At 36.8% G+C, this 23490-nt stretch overlaps 1 protein-coding gene across 1 annotated transcript; it reads left to right on the top strand.

Moving 5' to 3' along the window:
* The first annotated feature begins 176 nt into the window (after nt 1–176).
* Nucleotides 177–22962, top strand: LOC112553784 (enhancer of mRNA-decapping protein 3-like). Its single transcript, XM_025221230.1, has 7 exons — nt 177–338; nt 2586–2749; nt 4619–4977; nt 5297–5632; nt 6916–7069; nt 7455–7672; nt 8009–22962. Exons 2-7 carry the CDS (start codon nt 2586–2588, stop codon nt 8329–8331), a joined length of 1554 nt encoding a protein of 517 aa, XP_025077015.1. The 5' UTR covers nt 177–338; the 3' UTR covers nt 8332–22962.
* The last annotated feature ends 528 nt before the right edge of the window (nt 22963–23490 follow it).

Genomic DNA, 23490 nt, shown 5'->3' with positions numbered 1-23490 from the left:
ACTACTGATTCTAGCTTAGCAACTCATTGCTTACGTCTTTCATAAATCATAGTATTTCGTAATATATGTAAAAGGCTTTTAACATAATTTATGCAGTTATATTAATTTATTAAGTAATAATTTATGTAATTAAATACTTTAAACTAGTGTTATTTAGTGTTCTTGAACGTGTTGCATGCGACTTTGTCGTTGTATCGAAAATAGGTCATGTCTGTAAAAAGATTGTGATTAAAAAATAAGACTCGGTTAGGAGAGGTGTGCTAAAACGAGCACAGACTGGACTGTTCTCAACACTAACTTTTTTTCTACATTGAAAGAACTACACTCATCAAGTAACCGTAAGTTTTTTGCTTTATATAATCAAATATTGTGTATTTATTACCCCCTCAAAGACATGCGTGATAGAGCGGTCTGCTTTCGTTGTGAAATAACGGAGTAGCTGAAGAACAAACAAAACAAATTGTTATGAAATAAGTTTCTGTGCTGAGGAAGTTTTTGGCAATACTGGCACAAATATATAATGCAGAAATAGCTGATGTAGACTGCAGTGGAATTAAGGGTGGCTTGAAGTAAATCAGTGTTTGTTTCACTTTCATTTTCTGTCCACCTCGTCTATGAATTTCTTTTATTCATTTCAGAGGTCACAATAGAGTGTCCAGCATGAGTTTCTTTGCTGTCACTATTTTTTAAGAGCATGATCACTAGTATTACTAGTTAAACAAATTCTGCCAGAGTTAGATTCTGGCTATGCTAGAAGGGAGCAATGCAGTATCTGTTGTACATTCAGACCGCACCATAGTATGAGTAAAGCAGTGAGTGTTTTTGAACAGACTTATTTGTAATACCTTATTTTGCTTTTCTGAGATGACTGCAGTTTGCAGTTGTTTTATGCATTCATTCGTCCTTGACTGGGATCGGTCAGTTGGGGAAGCACACAGAGACAATAGCTGACAAGGCCAACCACTCAAGACTGCCTTGAGCAATAGTGAGCAGGATGACCAGTCCACTTCTTCATGTTCATAAACCAGTTCCTCCTCTGTCCACCATAGTGTTAACATCCATCCAAGGGCAGTCTTGAAGGGCAGTCTTCATTGAAGTATCAGTCCAGGTCACATCGGCAAACCAGACCAGCTTATACCACTATACTTTTGCAAGCAGGAATTCCTGGTGTCCTACAAGTGTGTCAACTGTGCATCTTACAAAGTCATTGGTTTTATATTCTCCGAATAAGATCTGGAGTAGCCTCTTCAGACACTTGTTCTCAGATGCCTGGATTCTTATCTCTTTACTGGCAACCAGGGTCCAAACCTTATACAGCCTAGCCATTGCCACTGTTGTTGTTGCAATCCTGATGTAGATATCTGTCATGGAGCTGATGTTTTTGGAGAGGGTGGTTCCCAAATACTTAAAGCTGTTTACTTCTTCGAGCCATACCCCACTGATGTACCTTAGTTGTTGGCATGGCGTAAAACACAACCAACCAACCATTTATGTAATATCTGCTTTGCCATCGCCAGTGGCCATGACTGGACTCATATTGAAATTAGGCATCGCATGCCATGACTCCTTATGCCAAAAACCTTTTAAAAGTCATTAAAGCTGTGATAGGGTCCTGCTGATGCTGAAGATTCTTTTTTATCAGAAACCCAGCTTGTTCGTCTCCTAGCAGCTCCTCTGTGATAGTACTAATAAAGTTCCATATTACTTTCAAGAGTCGTGCTTGGTTGGCTGATTAGGCTCATTGTTCCATAGTTCTGGCACTGTTTGCTGTTGCTCTTTTTTCTCTCTCTCTTTTTTTTTTTTGGAAGGGATATGACTTGTGACTGTGCCCAGAGACAGCAATGGTGATTAGCTTTTTGGATATGGGTATACAGCTGATGAGGTCTCTGACCACTTCCCTGTGTACAAGGAATTCCACACCATGCTTGTGTACCTGGTGTCCTCCCCACTATAGCACACACCAAGTAGCAATACAAAGAGCTTGGCACAGAAGGCCAAATTGAAAACAACAAGACAACCTAAACTAAATTATTTTAAATGTATTTATACTTGGCTCTTTTCTTGCACACATTTCTGATCCGTGGCACTGTTTAGTGATGGCCATAGAGTGACTTGGCAGACAGCATGAAAAATTTAAAGAAAATCTGGTGCTGGTATCATTTCTAGTTAATGTGTGAAGTTCATCCAATTGCTGAATTTATGTAGTTTGAAATCATGCATGATACATTGTAATGGCTGGTCTTTACTACCAAGAACCCGAAAGAAGATAAACCAATGCATATGTATGTTATGGTTGTGAAGACTGTAGTGTATGCACATGCCACTGGTATTACTTATTAAGTGTTTATTTAGATATTTACAAAAACCAGTTAATATGACAGGACAAACTCTTTTTTTTTTTTTTTAAGAATTTGTTTGTTGTTGAATTTTTAGACAGTAATTTCTTTTTAGTGACCATGAATGAGTAGTCAGTAAAAGCAAAAATGCTACCTGGTTGGACTGTGCAAAATAAGTTCGATTCATGCCAGGTTAGTTACTTATTGTGCTGCAGATCCCTGACATGTAACATGACTTTTTATGTGCAGATGAGTTTGGATTGGATAGGCAGCATAGTGTCCATTAACTGTGGGCCTACCCTTGGATTTTACCAAGGACAGGTCACTGCAATTGACTCTTCAGAACAGACTGTAACCATTAGCCAGGCTTTCCGCAATGGTATCAAATCAAATATTGAAAACATCACGATATGGTAAGGAGTCTTTTTATTATATACTTTTTTTTTTTAATAGTTCTTTATATCTTGTGTGAAAATATCAGAGTTAAGTAATTTAGCCTTCAGTAAGACGAAGCATTTCACAAAATGTTAAGATGTCTGCAGTACATTAAAATAGCTTTTATAAAAGGCAAAAAATGTTACATTTGAAGAGCATAGGGCCGCAACAACACCTCGCCAGCAGACTCGGTTTTGGGCGGCACCCTTCAGTTGGGCCCATGTAGTTCCAACATCCTTTGCCTCGCTTTCTTCTGTTCTTTTCCGAGTCTGCTTTGGTCTTCCCCTGAGGATTCCAGTCAAGTGTCTGCTTGGCAATGGTATCAGCTGGTTTGCGCAGAGTGTGTCCTATCCAGCCCCATTTGGGCTTTTTGATGTCTTGGCTAGTGGCATTCTGGTTGGTTCTTTTCCACAGGCTGCAGAATATGGCAGAGGCATTAGTTGGTAGAGGTCTGGAGCTTGTTGTTGATAGTACTTGTCACTCTCCAGGTTTCAGAACCATACAGTAGGAAAGCCTTCACATTGGTGTTGAAGATGTGGGTCTTACTGCAGAAGGATAATGCTGGTGAGTTTCAGATGGGGTGTAGGCTGTTGAAAGCACGACTGGCCTTGTTGATTTTGCTTTTGATGTCATCGTCCGCTCCACCATCCTTGTTGAAATGCTCCCCAGATATGAGAAGCAGTCTGTTTCCAGGGTGTTCTCTCCTTGAAGTTTGATTGGGAGTTCCTGCTTGTTGTTGATTCTCATCACTTTGGTCTTCTTTCTTTAAGCGAGTCTTCTTTGCTTCCTCTGCTAGCTTACTCAGTTTGGTTTGTGCATGTTGCTGCTGATGAGATAGGAGACTAATGTCATCTGCAAAGTCCAGGTCTTCCAGCTGTTTGGTGAAGTACCACTGGATACTGGTGTTGTTGTCTTAGGTTGTCTTGCTCAGGAAGATTGTTGGTTATAAATTGCAACCATGTCTCACGCCAGTCTTCATTATGAAAGGTTTAGTGAGTTTACCATTGTGAATAACTTGGTAGGACAAGTCTTCGTACAATCCCTGAATAATGTTTATGAGCTTAGGTGGAATACCATAGTGGATCATCAGCCTCCAGATGACATTCCTGTCTACACTGTCGAATGCCTTCTCAAAGTCCACAAAAGTTATATAGAGGGAGGACTGCCACTCAATGGACTGCTCAATGATGATACAATGATGGCAATGTGGTCAGTGCATGACCTATCCTGGCAAAACCCTGCTTGTTCTGGTCTCAGTCTCTTGTCTAGTGCCTTCTTCAGTCTATCTAGAATTGTCCTTGATAGGACTTTACTGGGGATGGACAGCAGCATGATCCCTCACAAGTTGTTGCACTGAGAGAGGTCTCCTTTCTTCAGTAATTTGACCAGGTGGCCTAGTTTCCAGTCTGTTGGAACTAGCTCTTGTTCACAGATCTTGTGTAGAAGTGGCTGTAAACATGTTGCTGTTGTTTCTGGGTCTGCCTTTAATGCTTCTGGGGGTATGCCGTCCGGGTCTGTTGCTTATCCACTTTTCATGCTTTTGGTAGCTTTGATGATTTCTGTCTTAGTGGGAGGGCTGGTGTTGACATGAAGTTGTTCAGTTGCTGGTGGTATGTCATGTAAAGTTGGTGAACGAGATCGATTCAGGATCTTTTCAAAGTGTTTCATCCAGCGGTAAATTTGTCCTGCATTGTTTGCTATTGTCTTGCGGTCTTTGTCTTTTAAATTGTTACATAATTGGGTGGAAATAGTTTAAATATTGAATTTAAAAATAACCTTTGGACATGAATTGTTTAAGAATTTAAAAGACACCCCAAAGTTTCTTGACTTCCCCTTTCTTTGTGCAGTGCATCAGACATCAAAGATCTTCAGATACTGAAAACAAGAGAAGAGGCTCATGATATTGTCAATAAAGCTTCAACTCCATCATGTCTGTCCAAGGAGACATTGCAGTCTGTTCTTCCCAAATGTCCATCCCCTGTAAAAGTGGTGCATGCATGTGGTGTGCCAAAAACTGGATTCCTTGAAGGAAACAAGACAAACAACTCTTTAAACAGGAATGCAGACACTGGTATAAGTCCTGTAGCTAACCTGTCTCAGGCCACGAATGGGAAACATGTTAGGAGGGCACTTGTCCAAGATGGTGATTCACAAGGAAAGACCCGACAGACACCAGAACAAGAATTTCGACAGAGGAGGAATTCAGGTACATTCATCTTTGAAGTAAATTTATCCTACAAGTCATGATTTTTAAATTTAAAATGTCATAATACTTTTTTTTAGGTACCAGCAGAAAATGATACAGAATAACATACTTTATATTTGAACAACAGATCGCTCAGATAAAAAGAGGTCCATTTTCAAAATCAGAATGTAAAAAAGAGTGTTTTCTAAAAAGAAAAAATAAAGAGTTATGGAAACAGGAGGCTTTGTTTTTTTAATAGCAGGATAATTTTATTTTTCAAACAAGCATAAAAGACATAGAAGAAGCTGTGAATTTGGCTGACATCTTTTATATTTTTCAGCCTCGGAAAGCAACAGGCGAACACCTGATTCAAAAAATCGAAAGATCAGTACTCCAAAAAAAATAGAGCGTTCAACCAAGAAAGGTGGTCAGCGGGAAGACTGTTTCAGTGCACCAGCAGAATCTTTCCTCACAGAATTTGATTTTGAGAAAAATCTTGCGTTGTTTGATAAGAAAGCTGTGTTTGAAGAAATTGAAAATGGGATCATTTCATCGGAGTCCCCAGTAGAACGAAAACCTGCCAAGTATCGTCATAATGAAAATGTCTTGCCTTCCCAACCTACAGAAAAGCGTCAAATTCGACTACCTGGTGCTACAAATAAAGAATTTTACACTGGTGAGTTTGGATTTGTGATGTAAATATTTTTAAAATACTTTCTGTGCTGATATTTATACATATCAATATCCTGTGATATACTTGTGAAATAAGGCCATTTAGCAAATTTTATTAAACAATATTTTTTATAAATGCAATATTTGTTGGACATTGGCATGTCTTGAAAAGAAAGTTGGATAAAATCATTTTCACCATGTAGAAACAAGGCTGTCATATTCAGTCAGCAAAACTGGATTTAAGGGTCTGCATTCATTTGGTGTTCATATGGGATGGACATCAAATGCATGAATCAGCATGGACATGAGCAAAACAATGGTCAACGCTGTCAGACAAGGAAAAACAGAGATCTATCTGAATGGTGTGCAATTTGACGAGGTGCAGAGTTTTAACTACCTGGGAGCAATTCTTTCATAGGATGGCGTGTGTTTGTCAAAGAATTACAGCACCGTTGGCAGCAATGGGAAGGCTGAACAAGGTATGGGACAGCAGGAGTATAACCCTCAAAACCAGATTCACTGGTCACTCCCATCATTCTGTACAGCTAAAAAGTGGACCCTGCTGACCTAAATGGAGAGGAAGATTCAGGATGAAATGTTTCTAAAGACTGCTCCAAATCTCCTACAGGGAACAGAAAACAAACATTTGTTCATATTCTGGTCACTGCCCTGGTTTGTTCCCAGGAACCTTTGCTCACCACCATCAAGTGGCAATGTCGTTCTCCACAACACATTGCTCAAATCACGCTACTCCAGGAATGTGTGGAGAGAGGACCTACTGAAAGGGGCACACCCTCACCATTGCTGTCTCATCTTGTTTCCTCTATGTCACAGTTAAGGGGCAGAGAGAGATATATTTGTTTAAAAATAATCATTTTCCTTCACAGTATTTAGTCAGTTCCTTGCTTGTCATCATGAATTTAAAGTCTATGAACAAAACCTGAAAATTTAGGGCATTACCATTGTGATTAGGTATGCACTTGTTTAAAAAGTTCTAACTTTTAAGCTGTCTATTTTGACAAAGTCTGCTGGTTAAGATGGAAAGAGAAACTGTAATAAATGTTCACTTCATTTTATCCTGGTATCGGTTTGATGCCTGTGAACTCACCTAATGTCACTTGACTAATTTTAAAAACAAAATTGTAGTGTTTACCCTTGTAAGTTTTCAGTCCTGCTATTTAAAGAGTTGACAAAATGGTAGGGGAGTCACCTTTACTCATTTGTTAAGAGATACTTGTTTAATGCCTTGATTGACAAAACAGATTTGTTTCCCTTTTCCCATCCTAGATTCTGGGTTGTTGGTACCTAGTGTTTCTTTAGAGTTGAGGAATCACATCGTTGAGGCAGCATATCAGCAGGGCTTCACACAGGAGCGAATCATTGAAATGTTTGGGAGATCTGCAGCTGAAATGATTATGCAGCTACTTGGAGGAAGTCACAGGTATTTTACATCACCACAAAAGAGAGCCAATGTAATTTTTTGGGGGGAAAAAAACCATAAACTAAACTTATGTTGTGCCCAGGGACCTCTACCCTTATATGATGCTTGATACTAAGTAGGCTGGGTAGATTTGGAATTAATGGCAACACCAAAGAATTTCTAAATAATGCAATTCTAATAATGCTAAATGCAGTTCTTTTTAGTCATTTCAGGTTAGTTTTTATGGAGGAAAATCTTTTTTTTTTTTGGCTTGTTGTAAAAAGTAAATGCATTCTTGCACTATGCAGATTCAAGAAGAATTGGTCAACTTTGTAAATGAGGGTTATTTGTGAGTGCCTGTTTAAACTGTGATTTAATGACTTATTTTTGAAATGTCTTCTCTAAGACTGACTCCTACCAATGATCATCAACGTCCCACAGTTGTCTTCCTTTGTGGGCCTCACTTCCAGGGGGCACTGGGAGTGAATTGTGCCCGGCAGCTGTCCAACCATGGCACAGACGTCATAGTATTTGCCCAAGTCTTTCAACAGACAGATCAATCATTAAAGAATGAACTTAAACTTTTGGAGTTTTCTTCAGCAAAGCATGTCACCAAGGTCAAAGGTATCTGTTCTTTCATTTGTATAAGTGGCATTTTCATGTCAGTTCTATATCTGACAAGCAGAAGCAGATAAAAACTAGTGCTGGTCATAAATTTATCGTTGGGTTATGGTCAAAAATATCTTTTAAAAAATGGCAGGAGGTGATATCCCATAGACTTATCTTTCTACATGCCAGACATTATGTTGTGTTACCATAAAGTCCATAGCCATTCAGATACATGCAAACATACAATACACAGATCAACAAAATCTTGCTGATCAACCCTAAAAGTTGTTTTTAAATCTCGCGTATCTGCTGGCAGGGCTATGTACAGGAAATTTCTTGACCTTGTTACAGATCTGCCAAGCAAAGCAGTAGATATGGTGATCAATGCACTGGACACGCATGGACCAAATCTTCTAGCTTGTCAAGACTGGTATAACTCAGTTTCATCTTGGGTGCAGTCCCGGCGAACTCCATGCTTGGCATTTGATCCTAGTGTTGACGGCTCTGCTTTCCCATCACACTGGGCCCTAGGTCTGGTTTTACCTCTTGATCTTCCCTCTTCCTGTGGGAAACAGTACTTGTGTGATGTAGGCCTACCTAGTGGAATTTTTCAGAAGGTAGGAATTGAATACAGTCCTCCATTTTGCCACAAATTCTACATTGCTCTCAATTGAAGCTATGAAGCAAAGGAACTGAAAAGAACTATCTTTTGAGTATAGAAACCTTTGGTTTCTTCAGGGAGGCTTCTTTTAAGGAGGACTGAATGTCTTAAATGACAATCATCATAACTGAAAGCTTGCTTTGAACTTTTTGAAGTAATTCTGCATAACTTCAGCATGGCCACACTGTGATGTGAAAAATATTGTCACAGGAAATCAGATAGCAGTTTATTAAGCATCTTGCAGCAGCTATCATACCTGATCAGTTGTGGTCTCCTAGAACAGGGGTGCTTAACCCATGGGCTGCCAGACCCTTAAATGTAGCCCCTGTTAAGCCTCCAAAACACTTGTTTTATATATAAAAAAATAGCACAAAATAGAGTGTAGCTAGATGTTCCTTGTGATTAAATGAAAAAAATTAAGGGCATAATATAGTTTTTGATTGTTATATCTCCCCTATTTTGACCAAAATATCTTGATCAGCTTTTTCAGATTTTGCTGTCACCTTTTTGGCAGACTTTGGGTAGGTTAGCCAAAGTATCATACCAACAGCTAAATATGTTCATTTTAATGATTGGTTCCCATTTTCTTAATTATACAATCCTCCAGCAGTACTCTCAAGTAGAAATATATTCATTTCAGACTCTCCAAACAATTCTCATGGGGAATATTTTCAAGTCAAAACATGAAAAGAATCAATACAGTGCATGCAGCAACACTACAGTTGATTTGAAGTGGGGTTTTTTTTTCACTCAAGAAATTTTTTCCTTTGTTGTAAATGTCCAAGTTGGCCAATAATTTCCCGAAGGTCAAGCACCCCTGTCCTAAAACGTTGATAATTCTGCTTTGTCACCAGAGAGGTAATAAGGGGTCATTGGAACTAGTCAGAAGTGTGATTTGAGCCAGAATCAGAAGCTCTTTTTCTCAGCGATTTCACATATGTCAAAAACTGCCTTTCAGTTCACCGCATTTAACTGCATGTACTTAAATCTTTTTAGATTACTCACAATTGAGCAGCTGAAGTGAAAATACTGGACATGTTTCTTCATGTAGGTGAGCATGAAGGCAGAAGAATTTGAACTTTCCATGCAAATTTCCATGTACATTCCACCCATCATGTACCTTTTTATTTTTTTTAAACATTAATGCCCAGGCAGTTAAATCTTTTCTTACGATGCCTGGAATTGTAGATGGAATATTAGCATTGCTGCCATATTACTATGATAGGAAACACAGTTGCTCAGTCTTAAAAACTGTTTGTATTTTTGTATTAGAGAATTTATTGATCGCCATAAACAGATGGTGATGTAGTTATTGGTTTTATGTTGATGGTCATGCTGGTAATGTGTTCAGAGCTTGTACAATAGTGGCAAGTTTGGGGTGCAAATGCATGAATCTGATAAATGTCAAATTCTTAACTTGTGGGCTCTGCCTGAGGTGTAGTCTTTTTGACATAAAGCTGTATGTTTGTGACATGATTTCTGTCTACAGCTCTGAAAAAGGGTTTTAAATTTTAGTAATAGAATGCCTAAATTTAATGGCATAGACATGTTCATATCATTTTTTAACATCATCTCTTTATAAAAACTGCCAAATTATATCAGCTTTTGTTTAGCCAGAATGGACAAAGTACAGTTGGCAGCATTAGAGAGTGTATGAAAAAAAATACATTACCTTTTAGGTAGTAGACTCAAGTAGACTGACAAACAAGATGCAAAGTGTGTTTTTATCTGTACCTTGTATATAAACTGATTAACTGAAATCCTCAGACAATGAATGTCAAAAGTTTGTAGGCAATTGGATACATTCTTGGCACAAAACTTGCTAAGAGGAGGCTGTGCTGGAGGCTCATCGAGCTTTACAATAGAGGTGCATTTGAAGGTTCTGAAGTGTCGCCATAGTGAGTGGATCTGCTGAGAAAATGATATTTTTAACCACAGAATGACTTGTAAAAATGTAACATGTCTAATGAATCATTGTGGTTGTGAACACAGCCTAATGGATTGGAGTAGCATTTTGGCAGACAGCCAGGCCAGCCATCAGGAATTTTAGTAAACAAATGCATAGTAATACCAGGCCTTCACTGGACAAAAATGGCAACTGTACCAGGATATATCACTGTTGTTATCAGTTCGTGAAGCAATAGCGTTGCCATTACCAGGGCCTGTCTGAATATTTTTATCATTATGTAACTACTCAGTTTTGAATATTTCAGTTAATCAGAGTGTTCGTAGATTAGATCCCAACCTTTTTTTTTTTAATATGGCTGTGCCCTTTGTGCGAAGGAGAATTGAATTGAAGGAATTACACTTAAAGTGAAACTCCACAAATGAAAATGGTGTGAGTTGAATGGGATTGTAGGGTGCATTAAAAGTGCAACCAGTGGCCTTGCTAGTGAGAATGTAAACTAATTTGATTGACAGATACTGAGTTTGCTTTTGTGTAGGATTTCATGGTGAGCCACAAGAAAAGAAGTGGCATGAAGAAAATGGTGTGAAACTTAAGAAACACTCAAAAAAGATATGCTGAAGTATATAATAATTGGGAAAATTTGCTGGTGGTGGTTTGTTCAATTGGGTGAAGTAGGGTGGAACTAAGCAAAAATTGCTTTACCCAGAAGAAAGAAAATGTGTTTGATAAAGTGACCAGAATCCATGAAAATTCTACTTGGAATCAAGACCATTTTCCAATACCACATAGATGCCAAAAATATTCTCCTGTCTAAAAGGGATCGAGGCAACTTGTGATAAGGATACAAAAGATGATGCATGTTGTGAACTGAACAGAGATAAGTACGCTGTTATAAAGCAGATTGACTTGTATGTTTGTGTTAATCTGCCTTTCATGTGTTTAAAGCATATTGTGCATGGTGGATTATAAATGTCAAGATGACTAACAGTTCATATCGGTGCTCTTTATGCAGTGTGTTTACCAAGTGCATTCACCCATGTTAGCTTGCTAACATACTGTGGGTTGGAGCGACTTAAAAATGTGAATGGGTTTGTGTGGCAAGTATACTATGCATGGAGGAAGTGACAACAAAATTTGCGTGTGATGAGATGCCCCATCTTATTAATGCATGTTCCTATAAGATGATGAGTTTTCTGAACAAACTAGGAAAAGTGCAGCACATCGGCAGCCCAGGAAAAGTTCTACGTCATTTGCTTAAAAAAACAAAAACCATCATTTACCAATTTGTTGGAAGTGTGAATTTTGTCAGTTGGTCATCTTCAGACATTAAAAACAATTACTTTCTTGGAAAGGGCAGTAAGACAGACCTGATAACAGTGGTGCCTCCATCTCCCAAATGAGGTGGTTGTCAGAGTTTTGATTGATGTCTGGTTTTGGTGCTTAAACTGTTTGTAAACAGTTTTTGTCCAAGAAGTGCAATGTATGGTCTGATTTTTGAGCAGACACAATCTGGAGAAATCGGTTCATCTTCTTCCCTCCCTACCCACTACAATCAAATCTGCAGCTGAGGCATTTTGACATCACCACTAAATTCCGATTGCAGGACTCTATAGACTGCCAAGTGGTACTAGAACTTGGAGAGACTTTACCATGGATCAGTCTGGGTTTTGTGTTTGGCAGCTGACAATTGGTTTTGGGTTGCTGGTGACTGATGTGTTGAACACATCATAATTATTGACATTCTGTTGTAAACCTGCTTTTAGCTATGGAAGACATGTACATTCCCATTCTGTCTCATTATTTCCCACTTCACTTATTCTTGCAACACCAGCATTAAATAGCTACTTCCTTCAACTTTTCCCTGATTATATACATAAATATTTTTAAGACAAATGGGAAATGTGCTTACGTTAACTTGCATGTTGCTTTTGTGTAGTCTTTTTTAAATATACTTAATGCAAAGGGAGCACCTACAGGCTTTGTTTAAGCAAAAAATATAGTTAATGTGAGAAAGAATGAAGATCAGATTTTGCCATACTTTGCTGACAACTGGATCATGCAGAATAATCTGTCTTAAAACTGTATTCTGTTCTTGTACTATCCCTTTGGAGGAAAGTCACTAACTTTTCTGTATGTCATTCATAGGTTTCTTTCAGTATGTGCAAATGTGTATTGGCTGCTCATCAAATACAAGAATCGACACAGAACAATCCACACTGGCAAGAATATATATATACACACACATTTGTAGTGTCACTAGGATGAGTAGCATGTCCTGACAAGCAATCTGATGAGATGATCCAGAACAATAGATATGAGAGGAATGCATTTGTCTGTTTGAGAGTTGTTAGGCTTGTATAGCCCAGTATGACCTTTCATGCTGGATAGTTTTGGGTGGAGTCTGCAGATTGTGTAGCAGGTGAGAGAATGAAGGAAGAGCTCACTTTCCTTGCTATAATCCATTTGTATACCAACTTTCCCTGCTATAATCCATTTGTATACCAAATGTGTTAAGTTCACAGATATGGATAGTGAATAAGAGGAAACAGTTTGTGCTGGTTTGCTTCCTTGCTGCCATCATCATCCTTCTCCCTAATACAGACCCTATCGCTGACATAACATTTAAGCACCAACACTCAACCCTAGAGACATTAGGAATTAAATCCCAGACCATTTATATGATAATGATGATGCTTGGTCCTGCTGAAAGACAAAGGCTGAAGAAGGAACTCCCTCATAGCAAAGTGTTGGTTTTATAATATGCCATGTGTGCCAAGTTCATGCTGTAATTACAATTTAGTCTTATTCTTCTTCAGTTTGATGGTGCTCATGCCAGGAATGTGTGCAGGGTAAAGTAGCAGAACAAGTAGAAGCTGCTATTAGTTGTGTGTTGATGAATGTTTACTAGTGATTTTACCATTCTAAGATGAGTACTTGCTATTGAGAATCAATAAGTTGCTTATCATTGTAGTCACTCTGTATGATAGCTTACCTTATTCTTCCTCGATTAATTTTTTTAATTCTCTGGTGCCTACATTAATGTACTGGAGTTGTCACCTTCACTGTTATCGTGTATCAGCATTTTTATGTTCTATGTGTGCATATTACAAATGTAGCTGTTCATACATCAGCTATGAGCGTTCACTTCACCTTATATTCTGTCATTTCCAGTGTCTACGACATTCATTTAGCACTTATAAAATTAAGCCAGCGTTTGCATTATCAGCATCATTTGTTAAGTACAACAGTGATTAATGAATTATTCACTACCATGACACTTTTTTGCCTTCTCATTACTGCACCATTGTAAATACCATTATGCTCCATGTATTTGAATGCTAGCTTCATTTTTATTCATGATTTGTTGTACAAAATGTAATGGAAAGACACCTATATTGTTTAACATCCCAGAAAGCGGCAAAAGATTGAATGACCATGGCAACAAGCATTTCACACTTTTGATCCACAAAAATAACATGCTTGGTCACCAAAAAATTAATGCTTGCCTTTCACGTCACAAATATATGGCAGCCAGTGGCCAATGACCAGAAGCTACAAATCATAATGTGATTCTTTGATAGGTGTTCCATGTATGCTGTTCATCTATTTGATATTGTTCACACGGTTGTCAGAAGTTTTCTTCCAACAAGGTGTTTCACACATCCTCTCCTAAAGATCTATATAACTTCACCATCATTTATGTACAAGATAAAACAGCTTGCGTTATTTCAAGATGAACGTTTTCAAACTAACATCTGACATCTTTGTTGTTGCCTGTTCTTCTGCACCCCAATTTACCATAGACAGATGGTCTCCTGACTTGGATGGTTTGACTTAAGATTTGTCCTATACATTCAGTAGAAACCATATTTTGAATTTTGATCTTTTCCTCTTGTGATGCTGGGCTTTGTGTTAGAAGATTTTGCCTAACCATAGGCTCATTGCTTATTTAAGTGTTCTGAGCATATTTAAGGTAAGCTATAATGTTTGGTAGGGTAGGTGTAATAAATGCATTTTTGACTTAATATTGGCCTGGATGTAACCTCATAAATCAAGGAACATCTGTAGCATGGACAATGAGCATCTGTCCACTTCATATTTAACTAAATTCTGTTGATAACTGACCTTTTCTCTTATTTTGAATGTTCCCATTTTTCAGCTACTTACAATTACATATATGTGTAGTCTAAACAAATTTTTGAAGTTCAGATTCAAAATTCTGGGCACTTAAACATGTTCTGAGGCAGCTTTTGGGACATTGTGAGGTGTTCTTTTTATATAGGCTGGTGTTAAGCTGCATGTATTATGCTCCGTATTTACGCGTTTGATCACGAACCTTTTGTACACAAAAAACTAGGTTTGTGCGAGCGAGCAGCTAAGCCAGCCATCTTCTACGCTGGCTGTAGACTGGGGAAATGAGAAGACAAGCTATTCCAATTTAAATTTTTTTTTTCTTAGTAATGTAAAGGATATGGTGTAGTCATATAGGTGCTGTAATGTACAGCTTGGTGGTCAAACCCCATTGGCTATCTCTTATATGTGTGGACAGAGTGTTACTGGTCAGTATGATTCTCCTGTGATTCTCATTGACTTCATGTGTCTAGAGACTTTGCAGAATGCCTAGTGTCCAGACTGTTTGCAATATCTAGCACAAATCTGTTTCTGACTATACAGGTTATATTATGTTAAGAATTGTGTGGAGCATATGCTGACGTGTTCTGCTGCTGAATGTCTTTAGCTTGGGCAAACTGGACCATGCTCTTACATTGTGTGTGTGCATGAATGCAGGCTGTTAGCTATATATTGGTTGTATAGTGTAGGTGGATTTTGGTCCCAGGCATACTTTTGTAATATGTGGATTGAAAGATGATGATTGCAAGTGCTTACAAAGCCACCTTGGCCAGCATGAGTACTTGTAAATAATCAGATACGCGACTACTTGTTATCAAAGCAAGCAATATGTTATCTGGTAGACTTTAAAGTCAAGAGTATTATTGCATCATCACAGGGGGATAGGGGATTTTTTTTTTTTTTGCATGCATGTGGGTTGTACTTGTTTTGATATATAATTACTAACATGTCATTTTATGACCACTCTTCTAACCTGGATGGAAGATGGTGTTGGGGTAACTTCTGTACAGTTGAGCCAACAGACTTCCAAGCCTTCTGTTTTATTAACCAGGGGCAGCTATGGCAAACAGATGTTTAACTTTTGTCTTCGCTCATATTTTGCTTTGTAAACATAATGGTAATGTCTGTATTATGTTCCTTGAAGATTTGTGCCATTCCAGTCTCCTTGCGGAATATGTGTTGTAGAAATTGATTTGTTATTTATGTGAGTCTGTGGCCAAATGATCTTGTTGCAGTTCATTTACAATATTAGGTCATTTGCTTTATTATTCATGTTTTGTTTGTTTTCATTGTGCTGCTTTATTTCCATACCATCTTCTTAAGAAGCAATTTTTCTGTACTTATCTATGTTGTCTGTAAGATTGAAAAGTAGTTGCCATTGAGAAACTTCATGAATTCATGGAAACTGCTTTCTTTTATTCCAGTTAATGTATAAATGTTTATCCATGCAGCTTTGAATACCCTATTATTTTATTTATTATTTGCCAGCATTAGTCCTAAATGAAGGCTGTCTTGTCTGTTTGTCTTATATCAAAAGGAACAGATATCTGTAAAGCCAGGGCAAACAACTGAAAGTAAGGACTATGTAAAATGTCCTTGGGAACTCATTTCCACTACTTAATGCCATGTCATAGTGATCTGTCATTGATATTTTACACACTGTTTTGTGCCATTATTGCCCATGGTTTCACTTTTTCTTTACGGGAGCTTAACATTTGTTAAACATACCCAGGAAATCTGGTTTTGGATGGTATACATTTTGAAAAGAAAGTAGGGGAAAGAATTTTTTTTCAGTTTCCCTGGTTCCGTACTATGCAACAGAAAAATAACAAAGATGTTTAGAAATGTGTTAATGTACTGAAGGCGTTTGCAATGTAGTGCCTACGTAAAGCACTTTTGTGATGGTGGAGGGATGGCATCAGTTAATTAAGAGAAGGGATTTTATGGGCATTCACCTCAACCCCCCAACTTTCCTGGTTTTGATTTTTGTTTGATCTGCATTAATACAGTCAAGCATGTTTCACTGCTTTTGCACCCTTGGGAAAAATTTTAAATGCAGCAGTGCATCCTGGTGAGGCACAGAATAATGCGTATTAACTCGATGCACTTTTTTTTTCGAGTACTTTCGCTGGTAACATTGTTTTTGTTTTTTTTTTGCCATGCTTTTATAAGAGAATACGCGGTTCAAGTATGGTTTTAATACTCTTTCTTTCTTATTTTTTTTCTTTATTGTGTGTAGTCAGCATGATTGATTTTGGTGCAGTTAGAGTAGAAATGTTGAAAAGTTACTGATTCAACAATGTGTGGAAGACATATAGGTGTGCTGATAAGTTCTTGTCATCCTACTGTTTTATCTATTTGTTGCATTAAGTTTGATCAAACTTCCTGTTCAAAAACCCATTAAACTGGAACTTGAAGAACCATAGATGTATTTAAAAATTCCAGGATAAATCAACACAGAGAATTTGTTTTTAAAAGGACTGCTTAAGTGCAAAATGTTTTCATATGACAGGATTTGGTATCATTTGTTGGTTAATTGTCCATAGGATACAAGCCTTTAGCATCACAGTTCTTTTCTGTGTTTTGGAAAGAAAACAAGTCTTCACTTTTGTGAGGTCACAGAGGCAAGCTTACTTTTGCAGCAGTGCTTCATTGACTTTGGCTGCGACTTTCAATTCCAGAAGTTAATAGTTGAATTCACTTGTGCTTTTCCCACAAACAAAATTTATTTTTAAAAAAAATCAACTTGGTTTTGTGACGATGTAAGGACTAAGTGTTTTGTAAGCATCTTTGTGATTAGTTTCACTCTTGAATCTGGTAAAAAGTCTAAACGAAAGGAAGAAGAATGGCACATATTGTTTGACTTGGCAATTCCTGACCTTTGAGCATAGATTTTAACAAACTGAAGATAAATCTAACATTTACCTCACATTTTATCACCTATATTCATTTTATCACTCAATATTTAATGGGCATATAATATTATATATTTTGGTAGAATAAAAACTCTTTTAAATTGGTTCTTAATTAATGAGTTATAACTAAAATTTTAGTGAAATTTGTTAAGCTTTCAAAAATTGAGCAGAAACATTTACTTTCCAATTTGCAATTTTTTTAAATGATGAATCTGTAAGTTCAAAATGAAGATACTGCTTCATAGTTGAAAGTTGTCACAGTTTAGGTAATACCAATAATATTCTTACAGGCATGTATCAGTGTAATTATTCCTGTTACATTGAAAAGTTCGCAGTTCTTTTCAGGCCAGCAGTCCTAATATTCAAAGTCTGCTGTTAGGTTAGTCTAGTTTTCTTCTTTCATTCTCTGCGTTGTATGCATATATTTCTGTGTACATACAGTTTGAGATGATGTTTGCGTTCTGGAAGGCTGGCACAAAGTTCCTAATGTACAGGAACATTTTGTGGACAAACATTTCCATTTTTTCACTCTATTTGTAAATTTGTTTTCTAAATCATCCATTGTTCTTCATCTCTACTAGGGCATTCTTGATGTTTACCTGGTGCCAGATAGATGCTAAAGGCACGAACTTATATATTAAATACAGGTCCATGCTAAAGGTGACTGCCACATTTTTCAAAATATTAAATAACATTCAACAGGACATCTTAGAAATTTGTCAAAGTTCCATGCTTTCATGGATAAAGAATGTTGTATGTTAGTCATAGTTTTAAATTTTGATATTTGTTACAGTAATAACCAGGATTGTATCATACATAAATAAAAAGAAAGGACTCTGCTGTACATGTGACTGCATTCCCTTAAGTAAATACAAATGCAATAAGAGTTTTTTGTAGTCAAGTAAATTAAGGAGAGAGAAATATTTTGTCGTAGAGTATTTTATCATTTCTACTTTTGATGAAGTCAGTTTAAGGACTTCTCCATCAAAACCTGGAAGGAAAATCTTTCCAGTTTAAAGGCTAAACTAAACGAAGCTTACTATTTGATGATGACATTTAGTTGTCAGCAGTGCACCGAGGATTGGCTGTCCTGGATAAGATCTCATCTTTACCATGCTGTTTTGTCTCTACATGTGGTATCTGTGGCTGCTTTGCCATATCACATTAGTTGCTGACTGTAAAACACCAATTCCCATTCCCCTAGTTCATTACAGATTACTAATTCATAAAATATGAGAAAAAAATTACCGAATAAAAGCATTTCAACATTGTAATACTCATTTTTGAAAATATATCAAAAATTCACTTTTTACATCCTATCATAATTTAGAATTTTAGTCAGTATACATATGCTGTTCCCCAAAAAATTAGAATACTTCATTTTTTTGGACAAACTAATGACAGTACAATGTTTCATTAATGTATCAGAAATTTTGAGTTTAATTTTCTTGTTAGACTGATTGGCTTGTAAAAGAAGTTTCTAAGGTCACATATTTTAGATGATGATAAAAGTAATTCATTGCTGAAAAGTCATAGGTCAGTTTACTGGTGATGAAAATCATTATGTGAATTAAGGTTATCTGCTTATCATGATGGTAACAATAAAAACAATGAGGGAGGACATGTTCTATGCATTAATTAATATTCTGAGGAGTCCTGAATGTGAACGGAATTATCCATTCTTGCGATGATGGTGATATTTGCTCACTGCATGTAGCATATCCTAAGACAAAATTTACTCCTGTTATCTGGTTTAATACTCTGTTTATCACACACATGTTTTTGGAAGCATAGCTGTATGTCACAGAACATTTTTTATGCTTGAGTCATTTTATATTTTTTTAAAAAACTGTTAGTATTTTAAACAGGAACATATATTGTTGTGGCATACACATTCACAGATTGTCAGATATTGATTTTTGTGTGCATTCATTCTTACATATAAAAAGATTGAGATTTAGTTAAAACCTGCAACACCTGGAATGTAATTGTGATTAAACTGTGCTTTTGTTTGTACCAAGAAAAAATTAGATGAGGCATTGTAGATTTACATATGATCGCGGATACTAAATGGTGTGTATGTGTTCTTGCTTCAGCCTTATAGCTGAACACATGACTTTTACCTCCACTAACCCTGTAATACATGGATATGTTAGCTGATGATAATCAGACCAGACTTTGGCGCTTATTTTCATTCCCTTGAGCTTTATCCCCTTGTGTTTAACTCACTGGATGCTGACTATTCACAGGCCACTGCTGTGTTGATGTGCACAGGTCACATGACAGCTGTAGTAATTTTGTGACGTGAGATTTCTTTTTAAAACCTCAGAATGAATGCGGTTTTTTAACGGTCCTGAGGCTGCTAGGTAATGCAGGTTGCATGTGTTGAAAAAAACAAAAGTGTGCTGTTTATCTATTCCCTTGAAAACTGTTTTGGGATTGGAGTGGACAGCATTTGCATATGAATGCAAGTAAATGCTTCCTATCAGATTGTTCAGACATAACAGGTTTGAGCAATATTCTTAAGTGCCACATTTTGCATTTTTTTTAAGGAATGGGGCATTGATATAAAGTACTAAACAATAACTTCCTTTTTTTTTCCTCATGCCTATATATGTGCTGGGCCAATGTTTTCTTTTAATGTATTCTATTTTTTTTTAAACTTTTTCCATATGAACATTGAAACTGCAGCTGATGGTGATGACACTTTCATCCAGATTTCACAGTGGAAAGTGGTAAAAAGGTCTTAGTAAACTATTTTTCACATTCAGCTATTGAAAATTAGATTTCTCTAAATAAAAAAAATAATTGGCCTTGTATAAAGTTTTATGAAAATTTGTGCACAAAACTTCGGTGTATTTGAGTCACTCCACATTTATGGGGTTTTATATATTTGTGTGTTTGCGTGCTTGTATGTGTATGCATTGGGTAGGAGCTGTTTCATTTTCTATGACACCTGTGTATAAATTTCTTTGAAAAGCTTTGCACTAGCTTAATGCAATACTGTTTACAGTATTTGATTTATATTAGGCATGGGGTAGTATCTTATGTCTTATGTTAAACAAATGGCTTTGACTACAGCTTAGCATTAAATAATATATCCATTGAAAGCACTTCAGGATTAAAAAAACAAAAATTTTTTATCTAGTTGGACTTAAAGCCGTTATCAGAAATGATATTGTACATGGTATTACACATGGTCACAAATATTTAACACCCTTTTTCTTGAAATAACATTTTCATTTTATTGGGCCTCCCTATGTTGAAAAAATGTATTTTAAACATTGAAAACAACAGTTCCTCTACTTTGAACGGACTTTTATTTTTCTAGCAGCTTTCTATAAACCTATAAAAAGTGGTATGGTGCAAACTGATATTCCCCACGTTTTGAAATGCACTGTCTAGTGTGAGTTTCAAACACTGATAGCAGATTTAATTTTCAATTATAGTTCATAGCCATGACCATTATATGGTCTTTATTAATTTAGCTTGTTTTAAAATTTATGGACAAGAATGACAGTAATAATGTGTAGAAATACTGCTAACACTTGGCTTATTCTTTTTGTGATGGTCTTGTGAAATCAGCTCTGTGTGTGCATGCAGAATGCTTCTAGTTAGTCATCTTGTTGTAGTCCTACAATAACATTTTTAGTGAGGTTTTTTTTTTTAACTAGAAAAGAACATTTATATTCACATCCTTGCCACTCCTACCCTATTGCTCCATCCTATTTCTGGCTTCAGCTGACAGTATTGTGGTTCAGATGTTTGCATTCTGCTTTCGCTCCCAATTGCAGTGGGCAGTACCCACTTTTTTAAGTTAGTTTTGTGTTCTTGCATGTGCTCCTTTAAGTCTTTTTTATGTGTTTACAAATAACACCCATTATTTTAACCCCATGTTTGGTATGGTACTTTTATGCCCATGTGGTTGCATAACTAGTTTTCGTTCACTATGATCCTGTTTTTATCAGAAATCGATGCTGTAGATGCTATTAATGATGCTGTTGTTATCTTTTCTTCTCACCCAACTCCCCTTGCCCTCATACACCCACACACACAGCAAAAGTAATTTCAACTGTTAATTTCTGCTTAAATGATGCAGTCAAGATTTAGTGCTCCAGGGTGTTAATAGACAGCTTAACACAGCTAGATATTTAACAGGAGCTATTCAAGAAATGTGGTGTAAAACCTCACAAATAGATGTAAGCATTAAAGATAGACTTTCTTTCACAGCAATTTTTTATCTTTATCAGGAATGTGAAAGTATTTTTGTCCTTATTGTCACGTCACATAGCCCTTTCCTAAGCACTGTTTCTAGTTGTTGGAGAAGCTTCTTTGTAAATTAGTGTGGCAAAGGTTTATTTACGTATATCTGTCAAACTATCTACACAAAAAAATGGCTGTCAAGATACCTTTTTTTCAGCTGTTGGTTGATTGTGATATGCACAGCAACTAATGTTATATGTTTAAAAAATGTTTTAATATCACTATGATAATTAATTTCCGAAAAGGAGGAAAAGGCATGCAGTCATTCTGATGTGATTGTTAATAATGAAAGCTTTTCTGTACTGTGCACTTCCTAAACCGCTGGGTTACTTGTAACAGTGTTGCATGTCATCTATATTAAATGGTATATATATATATGGTAGATAGAAAAGGTTTACTTGTTCCATAGAAAAGTGTCTTGCGTGAAATGGTTTTTATTGCTGTGGTGTTATGCATTTTAGTGCAAAAATTAGCGCAGATTGAGGTTAATTGGCAGCTGTTTATACACAGCACAGACGAGAGATGAAACCTGTCGGACTTCTATTATAGCTGTTAGATGACCACGTAATGTTTCTGTAAAGGTGCTGTTTCAAGCAAAATATTAAAGAAATAAGATTGTGTAAGTGCATGAACAAACATTAAGATTAAATGTATTTACAATTTTCTCCTTGCAGCTGTATATTTTCCTTATTGTCTTGTTGTATTGTCTAACACCCTGATGTCACACGAATGCTTTTAAAAATTCCTTCTGTCTCTTTTCTCTAAACTAAAAAGTAAGTAGCGGGATTTGGCATTGTCATGGCGAAGCTGTGAAACAGCAGTGCCATTTATAGCAAAAGTTGCAGCCGTGACCTGACATTTATTTATTACAATTTTATTCTGATCTCCACCATATTTTTCTATTTTGTCACCAAGTACAGTGAGAACTGAGTGTCCAGTGGTCAGATCTCCTGCTGAGCATGCTGTTTTGCCCTTTTTGGTTTGGCATAACCCACCCACCCCTGCCCCCATCTGATCCAGCCTGCTGGTGTCTTTCTATATTTGTGGTTGGAATCAGAATGTGGATTGTTTCTGTAAGGGTTTTCAGGGGAAAAGTTTCAAGATGATTTTTCAAAATCTTAACTGTTGAATCTTTTAACAAATTAGGACGAAAAAAGAATAGTGTGGATTCAATAAACACTGTGTGCTTTGATTATCAAGTTCTTGTGTTAGCTGACATTCAGGAGTTGTTTGTACAAATGCAGAATTTAAGTTATAATATTGCTACTTGAGTAGGTAAGGGAATGTTAAAGGATACATAATTTGGAAGTGTTTATCAATATACCATGATGTGAAATTGTTCAGAAGTGAAGTGTGATCTGGACGTGGTTGGGAAGTGCCCAGCAGTCAGGTGTGCTTTCAAAACATTAAACTTTTTCAGCACAAAGTTTGTTTGCTGGTTTAAAATCCATGATTTAGTGTTAAGTTTGTTAGAAATAAGCTTGCAAACACTAGTGAGCATAGTTCTGTGCCACTTATCGTACTTTTGTCTCTCCCTCACTTGCACTCAGTGCATGAATATATACACATACTCTCACAAGCATCACTTTCGTGTGGTTCTTGGTTTTGTTTCAAATAAATACACAATAAAACCTCCTGCTAACGCTTATTTCCAGGATGATAAAGACCAGAGATTTTTAAGAATACAACTGCACAAGTGTGAACTAGCTTATTAACATTTCATTGCTTTTTCCAAAAGGCACTTCTTATGGCGAAATTGCTCCTTAATGTGGTTCTATCAAGGCTTTGACTTCTTAGCATAGTTTTCCGATTATAAGCAACAGTAAGCCGTCACTGTCCTGCTTTTTAAAATAATGTGGAAACAACTCACAATGGTGTTGCAATCTCCCTTACAAGAACAGGATGTAGCAGTCGACAGACCTGTCCTTGCTCAACAGTGCTCTGAAGTATGAAA

The sequence above is a fragment of the Pomacea canaliculata genome, linkage group LG13 (assembly GCF_003073045.1).
Source record: "Pomacea canaliculata isolate SZHN2017 linkage group LG13, ASM307304v1, whole genome shotgun sequence".
Lineage (NCBI taxonomy): Eukaryota > Metazoa > Mollusca > Gastropoda > Architaenioglossa > Ampullariidae > Pomacea > Pomacea canaliculata.
The sequence above is the reverse complement of the archived record's forward strand: the minus strand, read 5'-3'. Positions and strand labels throughout refer to the sequence as shown.

Bases quoted from the DNA above. Each gene is read 5' to 3' on its own strand.
- LOC112553784 (XM_025221230.1), top strand. From the start codon at position 2,586: ATGAGTTTGGATTGGATAGGCAGCATAGTGTCCATTAACTGTGGGCCT. The intron at 4,978-5,296 runs GTACATTCATCT...TATATTTTTCAG, and splicing joins TCGACAGAGGAGGAATTCAG to CCTCGGAAAGCAACAGGCGA. The intron at 7,070-7,454 runs GTATTTTACATC...GTCTTCTCTAAG, and splicing joins CTACTTGGAGGAAGTCACAG to ACTGACTCCTACCAATGATC.